At 41.0% G+C, this 15,091-nt stretch overlaps 1 protein-coding gene across 2 annotated transcripts in view; it reads right to left on the reverse strand.

Moving 5' to 3' along the window:
• The window catches only part of NKAIN3 (sodium/potassium transporting ATPase interacting 3), a 561,579-nt gene extending 551,712 nt beyond the window's left edge, over positions 1-9,867 (reverse strand). Inside the window, exon 1 of one of the 2 annotated variants that reach the window (XM_055127538.1) lies at positions 8,546-9,867. In XM_055127538.1, coding sequence (XP_054983513.1) covers positions 8,546-8,599 — 54 coding nt within the window. In that variant the 5' untranslated portion in view covers positions 8,600-9,867. The remainder of the gene's footprint in view (positions 1-8,545) is intronic. The other variant, XM_055127539.1, reaches the window with a different exon arrangement.
• Positions 9,868-15,091: the final 5,224 nt, after the last annotated feature.

Below are 15,091 nucleotides of genomic sequence, written 5' to 3' on the forward strand. Positions count from 1 at the left end.
AATGGATTAAACTATTTGAGGAAAGAGTCACACTTTACATATGCAATCTGTCCTTTTCTTTATGTACTTTTCTCTATATACATTGACAGTTCTGATCTCTTGTACAGAACTATCCATGTTCATATTAGTATTTTTTCTCCATGACATAACATCAATTTAAAATTTATTATACTTAAGCTATTCCCTTACAGCATCTGAATAATTATTTAAATATTTATCAGAGACCAAAAATGTCATTAGAAAATTTGTGGAGAAAAGTGGAAACATGGCAATGTAATTAAGTTTTAAGTAGAACAGTACTATAGAAGTCCTTGATACCAAAGGCAATTTATTTCTGAAACTCATGATAAGAATTATTCTCTTAGGGGAAAAAACATGGGGAAAACAAAAATATACATCAAAGTGAACCGAATAAAAATTTTTAATTAAAATTAGAATTAAAAAATCTATAATACTATGAAAATGAAATAATAAAATAAATAATAAATATGCTTCTAAAATTTGTTTCTTTTCAACTTTATACTTTGAAAACTTTTAATCCTTCTTTGGATTCAATTGTTATAGAGCATATACTCTCTTTTGAGTCTATCACCCTGACTTTTACTCACAATATTGTTTATAATTCTGGCTCAGATTATTCAGTACAATCTTATCCTCTGAGTTCCAAGTTCATTCATCTGACAGCTAGCTGGTTTTAGGTGTCAGAATATTAATGTGTCTAAAACAGAACCCTCATATTTCCACTCAAACACTTGTTCCATATTCATGGCACAATGCCCAATTTTCCTACTTTAAGCAGAAAGCACCATAGTGCATTCTATTACTCAAGGATCATAGGACACCCCTCAGGAAGTCCTAAACTTTCTATTCCACAATCCTGTCTTAAAACCATCATTTTCCCCATTTGTTCTATTAATGCAACACTCATATTCAGATTACCTCTTGCTCAGAATAAAGAAAAGTGTCCTGTCTAATCTCTCACTTCCTCCTTTATTTCCCTCTAATATGCATTCATTCATCTGTTAAAAATTTTAAAGCAAAAGTCAGATGATACTATAACTCTCTGGAATGATACGATAGATTCTCTTTGAATTAAATCTGTTGGTGTTCCATTTCCAGTATCATCTCATCAGTATTGTTCTGAGGCCAAACTACAACCCTGACACAGAACAAACTCTTTAGAAACTAGATCTCTGAGTCAGAGAGATAGTAAAGTAGATAGGGTTCGCGTCTTGCATGCAGCCAACCAGAGTTTGAGCTCAGCATCCACATCTGGTCCCCCAACCCCTATCAAAAGTGAACTCTGAGCACAAAAACCCAGAATAAGTCCTGAGTACGATGGGTGTGACCCAAAGGAAAAAAATAATAGATCTGAATTAGAATTGTGCACACCTGTACATACAATGTTCAGAGATTCTATAAATATTTATCATGTGTTGCTGATTATTTCAAGTACAGGAAGCACAAAATACAATAAGAAGGTTACAGACTCGAATCTAAATCCTGGCTCCACTGCCTACCTGCAGTAGGGTCTTTGGCATATCAGTAAATTCTTTTAGCCTCAATGTCTTAACATTCCAAATACTGGTTATAAGAACTACATGATTTAATACATATAAAGTTTCTAAAGAAATGACCGGCATATTAAAAACCTCTTAATAATATTTAACTACATGCTTATGCATTAATTTATTGTCAAAATATTTATAGCGTTCTTACCCTTGGCAGAGTATAGTAGAAGATTCTGTGAATAAGTCTTTGCCCTTTGTGGACTTGAAATCCAGTAACAGCTTACATTTCTCACCCACAAAAAACTAAATGCACACACATACACATAAAAACATGAGCAGTGCCCTATGGAAAACAAAAATAAAAGACCTAGAGACTGAAGCGATAGTACAGCAGTTAAAGAGTTTCCTTGCATGTGGCCAACCCTCATTAACTTCTGGCATTATATGTGTCCTGAGCACCATCAGAAATCACCCTTGTGCAGAGCCAGGAATAGCCTATGAGCACTGCTGGGTATAAACCAACCACTGCATCCTCCAACACACACACACACACACAAACACACACACACAAAGAAAGACATATTTGATTTCACTTGGGTTACCAGAGCATAAGTTACTGAGTGGACTTATACCACAAAAGATACTGTGCAGCAGTTCTAGAAGATAGGAGTCTAGATATAAGATACGCATGATGGCTGTGAGAATGTTTCATGACTTCCCCTAAATTCTGATGGTTTACTGGAAATCTTTGCCTTCCTTCACTCTCTATGTAGTGCCATTACAAATGCATGAAGACAAAAATCAAAGGTCTTCAGAATCACCCAGACTATTACTACCATCTTCACATGACATTTTTCTCTCTTCATGTCTATGCACCACTTTCCCTTTTATACCAAGATATAAATCAAACTGGAATCGGGAACCACCCTAGTCCAATATGTTCTCATATTTACTTCACCAGTTACTTTTACACTGACCTTTTCTAAATGAAAGCAGATACTTAGATACTGGAGTTAGGCCTTCAACATAGGTACTGGATGTATTCAACCTGTAACAATACCATATTTCCTTAGCAAATTCAAGGCTCTGAATATATGCTCAAGTAATAAGAGAGCTATAAGAGCATCTGCATTTGTGGAAAATTAGCTAATGCACAATATTATAATGATTTCAACACCAATCACATTACACCTAGTTTCATTATAGGCCATATTTTAATTTCTCCATCTTTCTAAGATTCATGAGATGAGCCATAGACAAGAAATTTAGATATAAAAATGGAAAGTAAATTATAAAAATTTGATTGCACAAGAGAAAAGAATTAGCTATTAAACTGAAGAACACATTAAAGAGAAAGAATTAGTACATCTATATAGCAAAAGAAACGCACTTCTGCATCCACTGTCAAATATCCTTGACAAGTGAATGGTACACTTCATAGAACTTAGTTTAAAGGAGTCCAGGGATTTAGCTCCGAAATAAAGTGGTCTAGTAAATAAAGATTTTGCTTTGCCTGAGTGAAGTTGAGAATTTACATCAATTTTATTCCACACTCCTGAGTACAATCCCCTAAAATGTGCTCCCCAGCACAGCCCAAGAATGAGGGTGACAAAGAAATGAAAAAGACAAAAGCTTAGTTTAAAAGCACGTTCATGGCATCGCTATCTTTCAGACATCTGCCAATACATTTCATCTCTGCATTATAGTGTTACAGCCATGTTTTCTCAGAAGCTGGTTTGACTGTGATACAGAAAGTTAAGTTTTACCATAAGAAAAAAAAGTGAGTCTTCTTTCTGAGTCGATGTTCTCCAAAATAAAATCATATGGTCCATTAGTGTGTTATGACATGCTTTGCTATTTTGATAAATCTTTCTAAGTTTTCTATCAGTGTCGAATATATAGAAAATGATAGCTTTTATATTCTATTGCACTGATTATTACTCAATAGAAAAATGGCTTTCACTTGCCTTGAAGTGATGCAAGATCCATAAATCTCTCTAGTGAAACAGTATTTAGGAACAAGTTGTGTTAAACATGAGGGACAAGCTCATGATCTGACCTCTGTCATGTCAAGAATATGGAGACAGCAGTGTGGTAACACTCCCTACCCACTTGGGTTACACTTTACTGAGGTCACTACAGGGACACAACCCTGACATGCCTGGCAGACTACATCTTAGTTCTTTGAAAATATGTTAAGGCAGAGAGAGATAGTACAGCTGGTAAAGCATGTAGCTTGCACCCAGACAACCTGAATTCGATCCCTGGCATCCCATAGGGTTCCTCAAGTTCACTAGGATTTGATTCGTAAGAACAGAGTCAAGAGTAAATCCAGAGCATAACAAGGTGTGGCCCAAAAACCAAAAATATAAAAGAAAAAAATATATGCAAGTGAAATGGAGCAACTAAATAAATTTATTAAAACTATTTGATCAAATCTTTCTATTTAATGTCTACATTATACAGATAGAATACGAACGATTCTTCAACATACCCAAAGAAACCACTTGTCCCCAAAGCATCTGTTCGAAAAGTTCCTGGGTTATTTGAAGTTGTTATGTAAAGTTCAAAAAGATTTACTTTGCAGTTTTCTACCAACACGTATTTATGTTTTTTGTATTTTCCTTAAGTGCATCTATCAGAATTAGGAACACATACATAAAATGAGCAGCACACACACAAGCTTGCTTGGGGGTAAAAATCACAAAGCAAATGTCGGGTAGGATGAGGACATTAAAAAGAAGTGGAAGATTTTGCCAACAAATGTTCATCTGCACACACCATCCTCAAAATGGTAAATTCTCTCCAATTACATTTCCAGTCCTAAGTTTCACTGTGGGAAGTTATTTCAGTGCAATGAGACTAAGATAACAAAAGGCTTTCTCCAGTTTCTTTAACTTTTATCAGAAACTAATGGTTCATCTTTTAGTGACCCACACAGTCACTTCGAACCACTAGCGCACAGATTCTGCAAATATATTCTGTGAATGTCATTCTCCTCCCAACATCCACATCTATTTCTCCTTTTTGACTTCCATCCTGAAACAGTGATGAAAAGATTAAAGTGTGTGTGAGTGTGCATCTTTTTGAATGAAAAAAACACACATCTTTTTGAATGAAAAAACAAGGACTGCTGATTTACATGGAAAATATATTAGATAAGGAATCACTACCAAGGGGTATCCTAGAGTTTGTCTATATAGTTTAGAGACTCAATTTTTTTTTAGAAATTTTGTCAGCCAGTTATTACACACAGTGATAATGAAAAAATAAATAGCATAAACTTAAATTGTAGTAATTCATATTAGAAATAGTTGTCAAAATTTTAGAGCCTAGGAATAAAAGAAAACATTCCTAATAATTTGAATGTTTAGGTCTAAAGCAAATTGGTTTGCACTTTGACCTACTGCCAGTGGGGTTGGTCACAGAGAATGAGATAAACACAGAAAGACACAAACACACAGACACAAAGACTGTCCAAGTCTGAGTGCACTTGCTGGGCATTTATTTACTACAATGTCCCTTACCTACCTGGTTCTCAACATGTAAGTTACTGTTTAAGCTAATGGAAACATTAAGAACAGTTAGTAAGAAGATCAAAATGCAATGGATACATTAAGAAAAGAAATCCAGATATTTCACACAGCCAATCATCATGTACCCTTCAAGTAAGGGTCATGATAGTTTCCTACTCTATTTTTGTCCTTTTGAACACTACATCCAGAAGATTCTAAACTATTTATCCTATTCTTTCCTGGGTACATTTCTGCTTTTCCTGTAGTCTATTTTCTCCTTTCCTGGGAGCATTTTTACCATCCATTTGTATTCTTAGACCTAAACTGTTTTTGCCCTAAGGACTATTTTTTTTTTGCTTTTTGGGTCACACCCAGCTATGCTCAGGGGTTACTCCTGGCTTTGCACTCAGGAATTACTCCTGGCGGTGCTTGGGGGACCATATGGGATGCTGGGGATCGAACCCGGGTCGGCCGCATGCAAGGCAAACGCCCTACCCGCTGTGCTATCGCTCCAGCCCCCCTAGGGACTATCTTGACCTTGGATTAAGATTGGGTGTTAGTTAGAGGGAGGCTCTCCGATATTTTACTTTATGCTTCTGAGGTCATTTGTGCATATTTGATTTATGTGATGGACAAGTTGTACTACAAATTGATCACAGTTGAAGTATTTACACCAAAGTAATAGGCAAATGCTAAAAATTAGGCTCTGACATTATTGACAGTCTATATTTAAGAAAGCAATGGAAAATTTTTAAACATAAAATTGTGAAATATCTATAGCCATCACAATGGCAATAATTTATATGAGTGCATGTGCATACACACATACACAAATGCGCAGGCACTCTCATATATCTGTACACAAAGGGAGGATAAAGTTTTCCAATATTTAAAACTATTAGTTCAGCAAAGAAACTGGTCATATCACTGATGGTGTGAAGTTCAAATTCTGCTTGTTCTACTTTCCTATGGTCCCCAAATTAAATAAAAATATCACCTTACATTCTGGTCAGAACTACAGAAATTCATTAATTCAACAACAAAAAATATTCTGTCAGAATTAAAACATGGAATTCATAGAAAGGGTACTACACATATCACTATTTGTCAAGATTGTTACATATTTTATGTACATAATATTATCCATGATATAATGTAATCTATACTTTGGCATCTTATTTTCTTTGATATCATTCTTCTTTGTTTTGTTTGGGGACCACACCTAGCTGTGCTCAGCGTTTACTCCTAGCTCCGAACTCAAGGCTCACTCCTGGCAGTGCTCAGGAGGTCATATAGGATGCTGGGGCACGAACTTGGGACAACCACATGCAAAGCCCTTACCTGCTGGACTATTGCTCTAGCATCCTTTGATATGATTTTTTTTTTCTTTTTAGGTCACACCCGGCGATGCACAGGGGCTACTCCTGGCTCATGCACTCAGGAATCACTCCCGGAGGTGCTCGGGGGACCATATGGGATGCTGGGAATTGAACCTGGGTCGGCCACATGCAAGGCAGACACCCTACCTGCTGTACTATTGCTCCAGCCCCAATATCCTTTGATATGATTGTTAATGTTTATGATTAACCTCATATCTTCACCATGCCAAACAACTGACAGGTAAAGTTGTTTAACTATAAATATTACCTTACCTTCCTCATGTGAAAACAAAATTAGTGCATCAAAGAGCAGTTTTAAAATAAAATACTTATGCAACAACCCTACTGACTAAAATATTAATTACTGTCATCAATTCAGCAAATATGTTACAGCTCCTGATACAAACTTTTCTAAAGACTTTTCATTTACAATATGAAAAATGTTTCATCCTTACAGGTTTCTTACAGGCTAGTGATGAGAGACATGTGTAAGTAAACTAATTTGAGGATGATTTGTCTTCTAACAGAGGAAAAAGCAAAGAAAAGCAAAGAAGTAATTGATTTTATCTGGAGCATCTAGAAAGACTTGCCAGACAAGTTGGAATTTTGTGAAAAACTGTAAAGAAAAAGTTGCATGTGTCTCGATTGAGAAGGTGTATGAGGAAAGTGGAGATGTTCCAGACTGGTAAAGTAAACACTAAAAACATCATCATCACAAAGAATACTATGTTTGATTCCTTTATAGAGTATGCCAAAGACAATCTTACATCCTCAAAGCTTGACTTTTTTTTTTTGCTATTTACGAACCACATCTCATTTTAACAACCAAAGTGGAAATTATCTTCTAGCCTTCTCTCATGAGTCAAAAAATAAACTGACGTTCAAGTGGAAAAAAAAATTTTTCTCAAGAAAACCTTATAGAATGTGTCCTATTTAAAAGGACAGAAAAGATGTTCCTGTGATTTTTTGAAAAGAAAAAGAAGTAACCACTGATTTCAAATCTAAAACCATTCAAATTAAGCACGCCTTGTGTAAACAATGAGTAGTCCGTCAGTCAATCCTTAAGGAGGTTTTGTGGGAGAGCAGAGAGTGACACTTTTTAAAACCAGGGAAAACCGCCTGAAACCAAAAGAATCATTTTACTCTTGCAGTTAATGTGTCTTGCAAGGGCTGACACTCCACAGTAAAGTTGGTGGAAAAGCTGATTCCTTTCGTTCATCAGCATATGCTAATTCTTTGTGACTCTAAAAAAGAAAGAAACATGCATGCAACACCTGGACGAAAGCTTGATCCTTGGCCGCTCATGGACCTCCAGAACCAGGTTTACGTGTCTGAAAGGAAGAGGTCTATTAATCTCCCCCCACACACACACTCACACACACAAAAGTCTGACACAGAAGGTCTGCGGCCTTGACCTCAAGTGGCTCTGGCGCAGACCACAGGCCCAAGTTGGGTCCCACGGGGACTTGTGTTTAAAGAGCGTCCGCAGCACTCGGAAAGGCCTTTGACTCTCCACTTGTCCTAACGTCCCGTGACACGCACTCCAGGTCGAGCCCGCGCGCCTAGGGACCGCGTCCCTGTCCCCTCCCCAGAGACAGCTTGTCAGTCTCTTGGCTCCGAACCGAACTAGCAACGTTTCAACTAAAACCTAGAGCGGAACTGGAAGGAGCAGGAGCTGAAAACACTCCAAAGCCCCGAAGACCCCTGGAGCCTTCAACCTGCGGGCGCAGGAACCGTTTCCCGGCTCCGAGTGATGGGCGTCCCCGCGTGCGCTCCCAGCCGGGGCAGCTCACGCCCCTGGGGGACTCCAACAACACTACGAAGAAGAAAAAGAAGAAAAAGAGAAAAGAGCCTGGAGCCCCGGAGAAACTTCGGCAGAGAGGAGGACGCGGCACACCGCGTTCCCTCCGTCCCGGACCCCGCGCCCCGCAGCGCCGGGACCCCGGCGACTCCCTGCGGTGATCCGGGATGCTCGGGGCCGAGACTCCGCAGACCGCGCCCTCCCGCGGCCGCGGGGGCCACCTAGGGGGACCCGCGAGCCCAGGGCAGCGGCGACCGCGACGGCGGGGACGGCGCTGGGGGGCCGGCGACAGTGCCCCGAGTTCGGGGGTGCCGGGCAGGGGCGCGCGAGTCAACTTACCAGCTGCAGCGCGCAGAGGCAGATGAGCGAGCAGCGCCCGGTGCAGCAGCCCATGGTGCCGGCGGGCGGCTCCGACAGATCCGCGTTCCGAGGGGCCGCGGCCCCCTTCGCTGCCCAGCACGGGTCCGGCCCGGCAGGCACCACCCGCTCGCCCGCGCGGCGCCCGGCGCTTCCACGGCCGTGCGGGAGGAACGGCTCGGAGCTCCGGCTAGCGCCTTTGTTAGTTTCCCGGGCCGGCCGAGGTCGGGACCGGCGCGCGCGACCCCACCGTCTGCCGGGGGTCCCTGCCTCCCACCGTGCACGGCTGCTTCTTGGGGAGGGGGAGAGCCCGGCGGGCGGGGCGGGGGGCGGAAGGGAGGATGCAGATGGTGAGTGGGTGGAAGTCTGTTTGCGGGGAGGGGAGTCTGTAGGGGGTGGGCGTCTGAAAAGTGGAGTGGGCTGCGTTTGTGTGTGTGTGTGAGTGTGTGTGTGTGTGTGTGTGCACGCGCGCGTCTGCGCGCGCGGGGGTGTGCGTTTGTGTGTGTGAGTGGTGGTGGCAGGGAGGGGGTGAATGGAAGGGAGTGCCACTGAGGGTCGGTCTGTCTTGTTAGGAGTCTTTGGAGAGGGGATTGGGAGGGAGGCAGAGAATGAGAATGAATGTGAATGAGCGTGAATTAGGACAGCTGGTGGTGACGGAGACCCTCAGCGGCCTGAGGCTGGTCTCTCCCCCCCACACCCCCACCCTCTGCTGGGGGTTGTACTGGGGGAAGGGAAGAAGGGGAGTAGGAGAGTGGTGGTCGCAAGCGTGAGCAAAGGAAGGGGCGAGAATTTGGAGGATTTGTGCAGAGCTGTCCCCGAGAGGCAGAGGGTGCGAGGACACGTCCCGGTGTGTGTCCGGGATTGGGCGCAGAGGCAGGGGAGCCCCCGAGGAGAGCCCGGCTGAGCACCCGGACGGAGGGTGGCGGGCGTGGGCAGCGGAGTGGACTCCCGGCGCTGCCCGCTACTCCGCTTCGCCGGGCTCTGTGGGAGGAGGGGGGGGGGGTGCGGATCTGGGTCGCGCCTGCCTGCCGCAGCCGGTGGCCCGGGGGCGCCCCCGCTGGAGTCGGGGAGGGAAAGTTGGAGAGAGTTGGTTAGAGGAGAGGCGATGCGGAGAAGAGATGCGCCAGCCCGGCGGCGTGCAGACCAGCTGTCCCGCCCCACGAGGAAACCCCGTGTAGGTTTCCCAACTGGAAAAAACAAAAGCTCCCCGAAATAAACCCGTGGGAGCGAAAGCGAGGAGGAGAAGGATGCGCGTGGGTGTTTTGTTTTGTTTTGTTTTGTTTTTTCTCTAGGAAGGTAGCATGTTTCCGGGATGGGGATAAAAAAAAAAAAAAATGATTTCGTCCCAGAGATTGAAAAGGCTTTGAGAAGGGTTTGGAAGTAAAACCTGGTACTTGGAGGTAGTGAACCTTGATCCGGTACCAACTCTGCACTGATCCCGAAGAAACACTCCTGCTCTCTCTCTCCCATTCTCGCCTGGCAGAAGACAGCAGAGCAGGACTGCGGAGGATTAAATTTCATCCCTACTCAATGTCAGATTTCCGTGGATGCGTTTGTCGTGCCTGGTGGGGCTGTCCAAGTCCTCCAGAGCACGCTGGAAAAGCAGGGAACTAAATCTTCTGGCGATTGTCTCAGAAGAGGCTTTCTTCAGAACTTGGTAGAGAAACCCTATTTCTAACGCACTGCTGCCCTCCTGGGTCCTTAGCGGTAGGGTTTGTAAGAAAAGGAGAGAGATCTTTGTGTTATTGAAACACTTTGTGTTTTTGATACACGCACACAGACTACACATACACCACACACACACACACACACACACACACACACACACACTCTCTCTCTCGCTCAGATTGTGCAGGGAATCCTGTTTTCATTTGTTTTGCAATTAACTAGCTCTTTCTGAGCTGTCCTTTCAGGACTTGTGTTTATAACTTAAACCAGCTATAGTTCCCAGGAAATCCAGGTGTGATAGCTTTGAAATCTTATAGAGACCCCCGGAATAACCTCAGGATTTGAGTCAATAAAGGGATCAAGCACGTTCATTGTTTGGGTTCTGCCTCTGTCCAGTAACTTACAGAAAGGAGAAATGGAATCAAAACCTTGTGAGTTTTATTTATTCTTTTATCGTTTTGAAATCCAGCCTTGAAGATACCAGTGTTAAGGTGTAGAAAGAAGGGGATGCTGCTTATCCCCATAATAAACATACCCATCACCATCTCTGATGAGTAAAAGCAATAGGGGGAAAGGACCCTGACTAATAAATAATTCATTGTATAGGAAAAAAAAAAACCTTCAGGAATTGTCAGGCCATGGTCTCCTCTGAAATCTGACTGACACAGAGAGCTCGTAATTGAGACAACCTTCAACTTCCAGAAATGACTATGGCCTCTTCATCTCCTGAGACGGTGATGATGATAGCATAGTTGCTCTTCCTTCCCACCCTGCTACATGTTTGCCCCAATATACATTTTCCATCATTTCATTTGTTTAGAAAGTACCTGATTTGCAAATAATGTATATTGGGTTCTTGAGAGCTGCAGTCACCAGTCTAAATGCTCTACTGTTATTCAATTTTTTCTTCACAGCAACCTATGAAATGGATGTAGTGAATATCTTCGGTGAATAAGAAAAGCAGAAATGGGAACAGAGTCCTATAGTTACTAAATGGAGAAGATGGAATCTTAACAGGGTCTTCTAACTCTAGGACACTTTGATTTATATATCCCCCAAACTAATTCTGCAACCTGGGTCCAAATATCACTTTGCCACAGTGAATCTAAGTTCCAGGGAGAGATGTAGGCATTGACCCCACCACCATGCCAACGCCCCTAATATTTGACTTCAAGAGACCAGGAGAAGCTATCCTATATCTTTCTCTTTTCTCCCCCCACCTCTCCTAAAGACAGGTGTAGATTACACTGTATCCCTGACTTAAGATAAAGTTGATGTAAGATAGTTGAAAATGCATTTTGTTTTCAAAGAGATGGAGGAGGAAGTACCATGTTAGCAGCTAGTGTAGAAATCTTCACCTATCTCTGCAATCACTTAACTTTGACTTGGGGGAGCCTTACAAGCAATGCTCAAGGGATCTGGGAGTCATTCCCAGGCAAATTCAGCCCAATGATTTAATATCTGGCCCCGTGACATGGTGATGTTCAGACCCAATGGTGCTGGAGGCCTCTAGAGATATACCAAGCATGTTAGGGAAGGGGGCTATATTGTTCCAGGGATTCAACTTGGAGCCTCACACACAGGAAAGATATGAACTTGGCCCTTTGTATCATCTTTTTTACCCTCTCATTTTTTTAAGTTGACCAGCATCCAGAATTTAAAAATTTCCCCATTTTTTTCCGTTGTTGTTCTATTCCTTTCTCTGTCCCACCCTCATATATTTCACAATGCTTTATTACTTGTTTACTGTGCCAAAGATTATGCAGTTGGCAGGTTTGCAAAGATAAGGGGGGTACATTCACCTCCCATGAAACCCTTGCTGGTAGGAAGGGATAACAGTTTGATCAGTGAAGCAATCTGAAGTAGGTTTGTACCGAAGTGTCATTAGTTTTCTTCCTGTCTGGGTGATAACTGTGGAGAAATGGACTCTATTGGAGAGAGAAAGGAGAAAAGAAGGCAGAAGAAAAGGACCAAGAAAAAGAGAGTGTGATCTAAGACAAATATGAAAAAGTTTGTTAAAATAATAATTTCAGGTAGATAGCCATTTGTTCCTGAAGAATGGAAACACATCCTAACTGTAGAATCTCAAACTAATCATTTAGCTCGACACAAGTCACTAATTTTGAATAAGACACAAATCACTGTAAACTAAGTTGCTCCTCAGTAAATTTGATATGATGACCTAATATGAGTTGCTACATGATACTAAATCTGACATCTGACACTTGTCTCTATCTCTCATCTACATATATTTAATATTTTCAGTTTGGGGTCTTGCCCAAAGATTCTCAGAGTTCTCCTCTGGCTTTGTGTTCAGGATGACCCCTGGTGACGCTCAGAGGATCATATTCAGTGCCAGGGAATGAATCCAGATTAGCCAAGTGCAAGACAAGTACCTAGTCATATACTATCTCTCTGTCCCCATCCACAGTATTTTACACTCTTATCTCATGTGGGTCTCCACCTAATGCCACGGCCCATTGAGACCTTCACTGAACATGCCATCTTTATTGTATTTTCAATCAAAACCTTAATTTTCTTTTTAATGTTTTATCTCCTCTCGAAAGCAATGATGTTTGCCCAGAGCTTATAGCGAGAAACTCAATATTTGTTGTATAAAGAAAATATGTGAAAGACTAGTATAACACTATTTGCATAGTGTTGAATATAAAAGCATAGACATGTGTGCAGTTTTTAATTATATATGTAATTATATAATTATAATACATATCCACACAATCATAAGTGTAAGCAATACCTTAATTATAGTCAAGTCTATGTGAAATTTTTCCCTTTCTTATGTTCCTTGGAAAAACATCCTTCTAAGATATTGACTCTCTTAAGAAGTTGAAGAAGCAGCTTGAGAGATAGTACAGCAATAGCCATTTGCTTTTCAAGAGGTCAATCCAGTTCGTTCCCTGGCACTGCATATGGTCCCTTGAGAACTATTAGGAGTGACCCTTGAGCAAAGAACCAGGAATAAGCTTTGAGAGCCATTAGGTGTTCTTTCCCACTCCCGCAAAAAAATAGAAAAATTGAGGAAGAAGCAAACCAAGAGAATAAAAATCGCATTCCTTGAGCACAACTAGAATCCAAATAAAAAGTTTTCTAAACTTTGCAAGACTTTCAAAAACTAGGATTCTAGTTACCAGTTTGCAGTAGTTCAATTTCCTCCTTTATCATTTCATTACTGTTTTGTTTGTTTTGCTTTGAAGTTTTCAGTTTGTACTTTTGCTTGAGTAGAATAGTTCTGTAGTCTGTTCAAGCATTCTTGTATCTGCATTGAGAAAAAAAAATTGACCACTGTATCACTGTATCACTGTCATCCCATTGCTCATCAATTTGCTCGAGCGGGCACCGGTAGCATCTCATTTGTCCCTGTTTCGTTCAGGGTCAGGGGAATGAGGCCCACGATTGTTACTCTTTTTGGCATATCGAATGTGCCATGGGGAGCTTGCAAGGCTCTGACATGCAAGATTCTGCATACCAAAAAAATTTATATGTGCCACTAAATGCGTGCTTTCACTCTGGAGCTGGTTTGGTGTTCTCTGTACCTTCCACAGCAGCTTTTTGGGGTGACCAACATCTTCTGCTGCAACATCCATGGCTATCCGGCACACAGTAATCACATATGCTAGTTTGAGCAAAGAAAATATTTATAATAAAGCAGATCTTGGGGACCTGAACAGGGTATAAAGGGAGAAATGTTATAATCTCCCTACATTTCCTTCTCTAAGAATCTGCCTCTCACTGATATAAACACTTTACATCTTAGTATTTAAAGATGACACACCCTGCCCCTGCACAACCACCAAATTAGGGTCTTCTTGTGAGGAAAAAAATAAAAGAAATAGTAGATGTCTGTGTTGTATTGGAGTGATGTTAGGGAAAGACTGGAGGGTTTGATAATAACCAAAGGTGAAAAGTGAACAAAAACTCTGTTGATAAAGTTGACATCAATAAATATTTTAATAACTAGTTTCAAGATGTGAAAGGGATAACCAAATACTACCCTTTTCAATTCTATTTGATTCAAAAGAAACTGCAATATTCACCTATCATATTATTTCGTGTTCTATCGGTGAACAAGTTACTGGTCTAATGAGTATTGCAATGATGTATTTCCACTTTCATGCCTTGGATATCCCCAAACGACAAAAAATCAAACATCTCTTTCCAATCAATTTATTGCCATGGAGTATTTGCAATCACTGGGAGTTTCTAAACAAACAGTACTATATATTTAGTATCTCAGAGTCTTCAAAGCACAATCACAAACAACTTCTAACTACCATTAAAATGTATCTTCTGTTTTAAGCTTTCCTTAAGATTTAGACTATCAGATTAGACTCTGATGTATTGGCTTAGCTAGAACACTAATAAATGGAAATAACAGAGAAAGGAGAAAGATAGCACGATTGAAACTCAGACGATTATATTAATATGAATCCTCAATGAATTCTGATGCCACCTAAACATTTTTCACATGCCTAAATCTTTTATCTATCATCTATTTATCATATATTACTTTCACTTATTTATTAGATTGTTATTTTACAAAATTAAACTGTTTTATCTTTGCTCCAGTTTTACAGGAAAAGTTCTTTTTTATCTTGTTTTATCCTAGCCAGACCATATGTGAATAGACACTGCACACTGCTAGAACTTTGAAGCAGATTCCATCATACCACTTTGTTCAGGGATCAGTCTTACATGCTTTGTCATACTACATAAGAAATTAATATTCAGGAAAGAATCTAAGGTAGCTATAACTTGGCACATTTTTCTCAGTCTAAGTAAGTGACAATCTTCTCGAGTATGAAATGCAGGTACCACAGACATATGTGTCACTAAATAGCA

Source organism: Sorex araneus, chromosome 2, assembly GCF_027595985.1.
Source record: "Sorex araneus isolate mSorAra2 chromosome 2, mSorAra2.pri, whole genome shotgun sequence".
NCBI classification, from domain to species: Eukaryota; Metazoa; Chordata; class Mammalia; order Eulipotyphla; family Soricidae; genus Sorex; species Sorex araneus.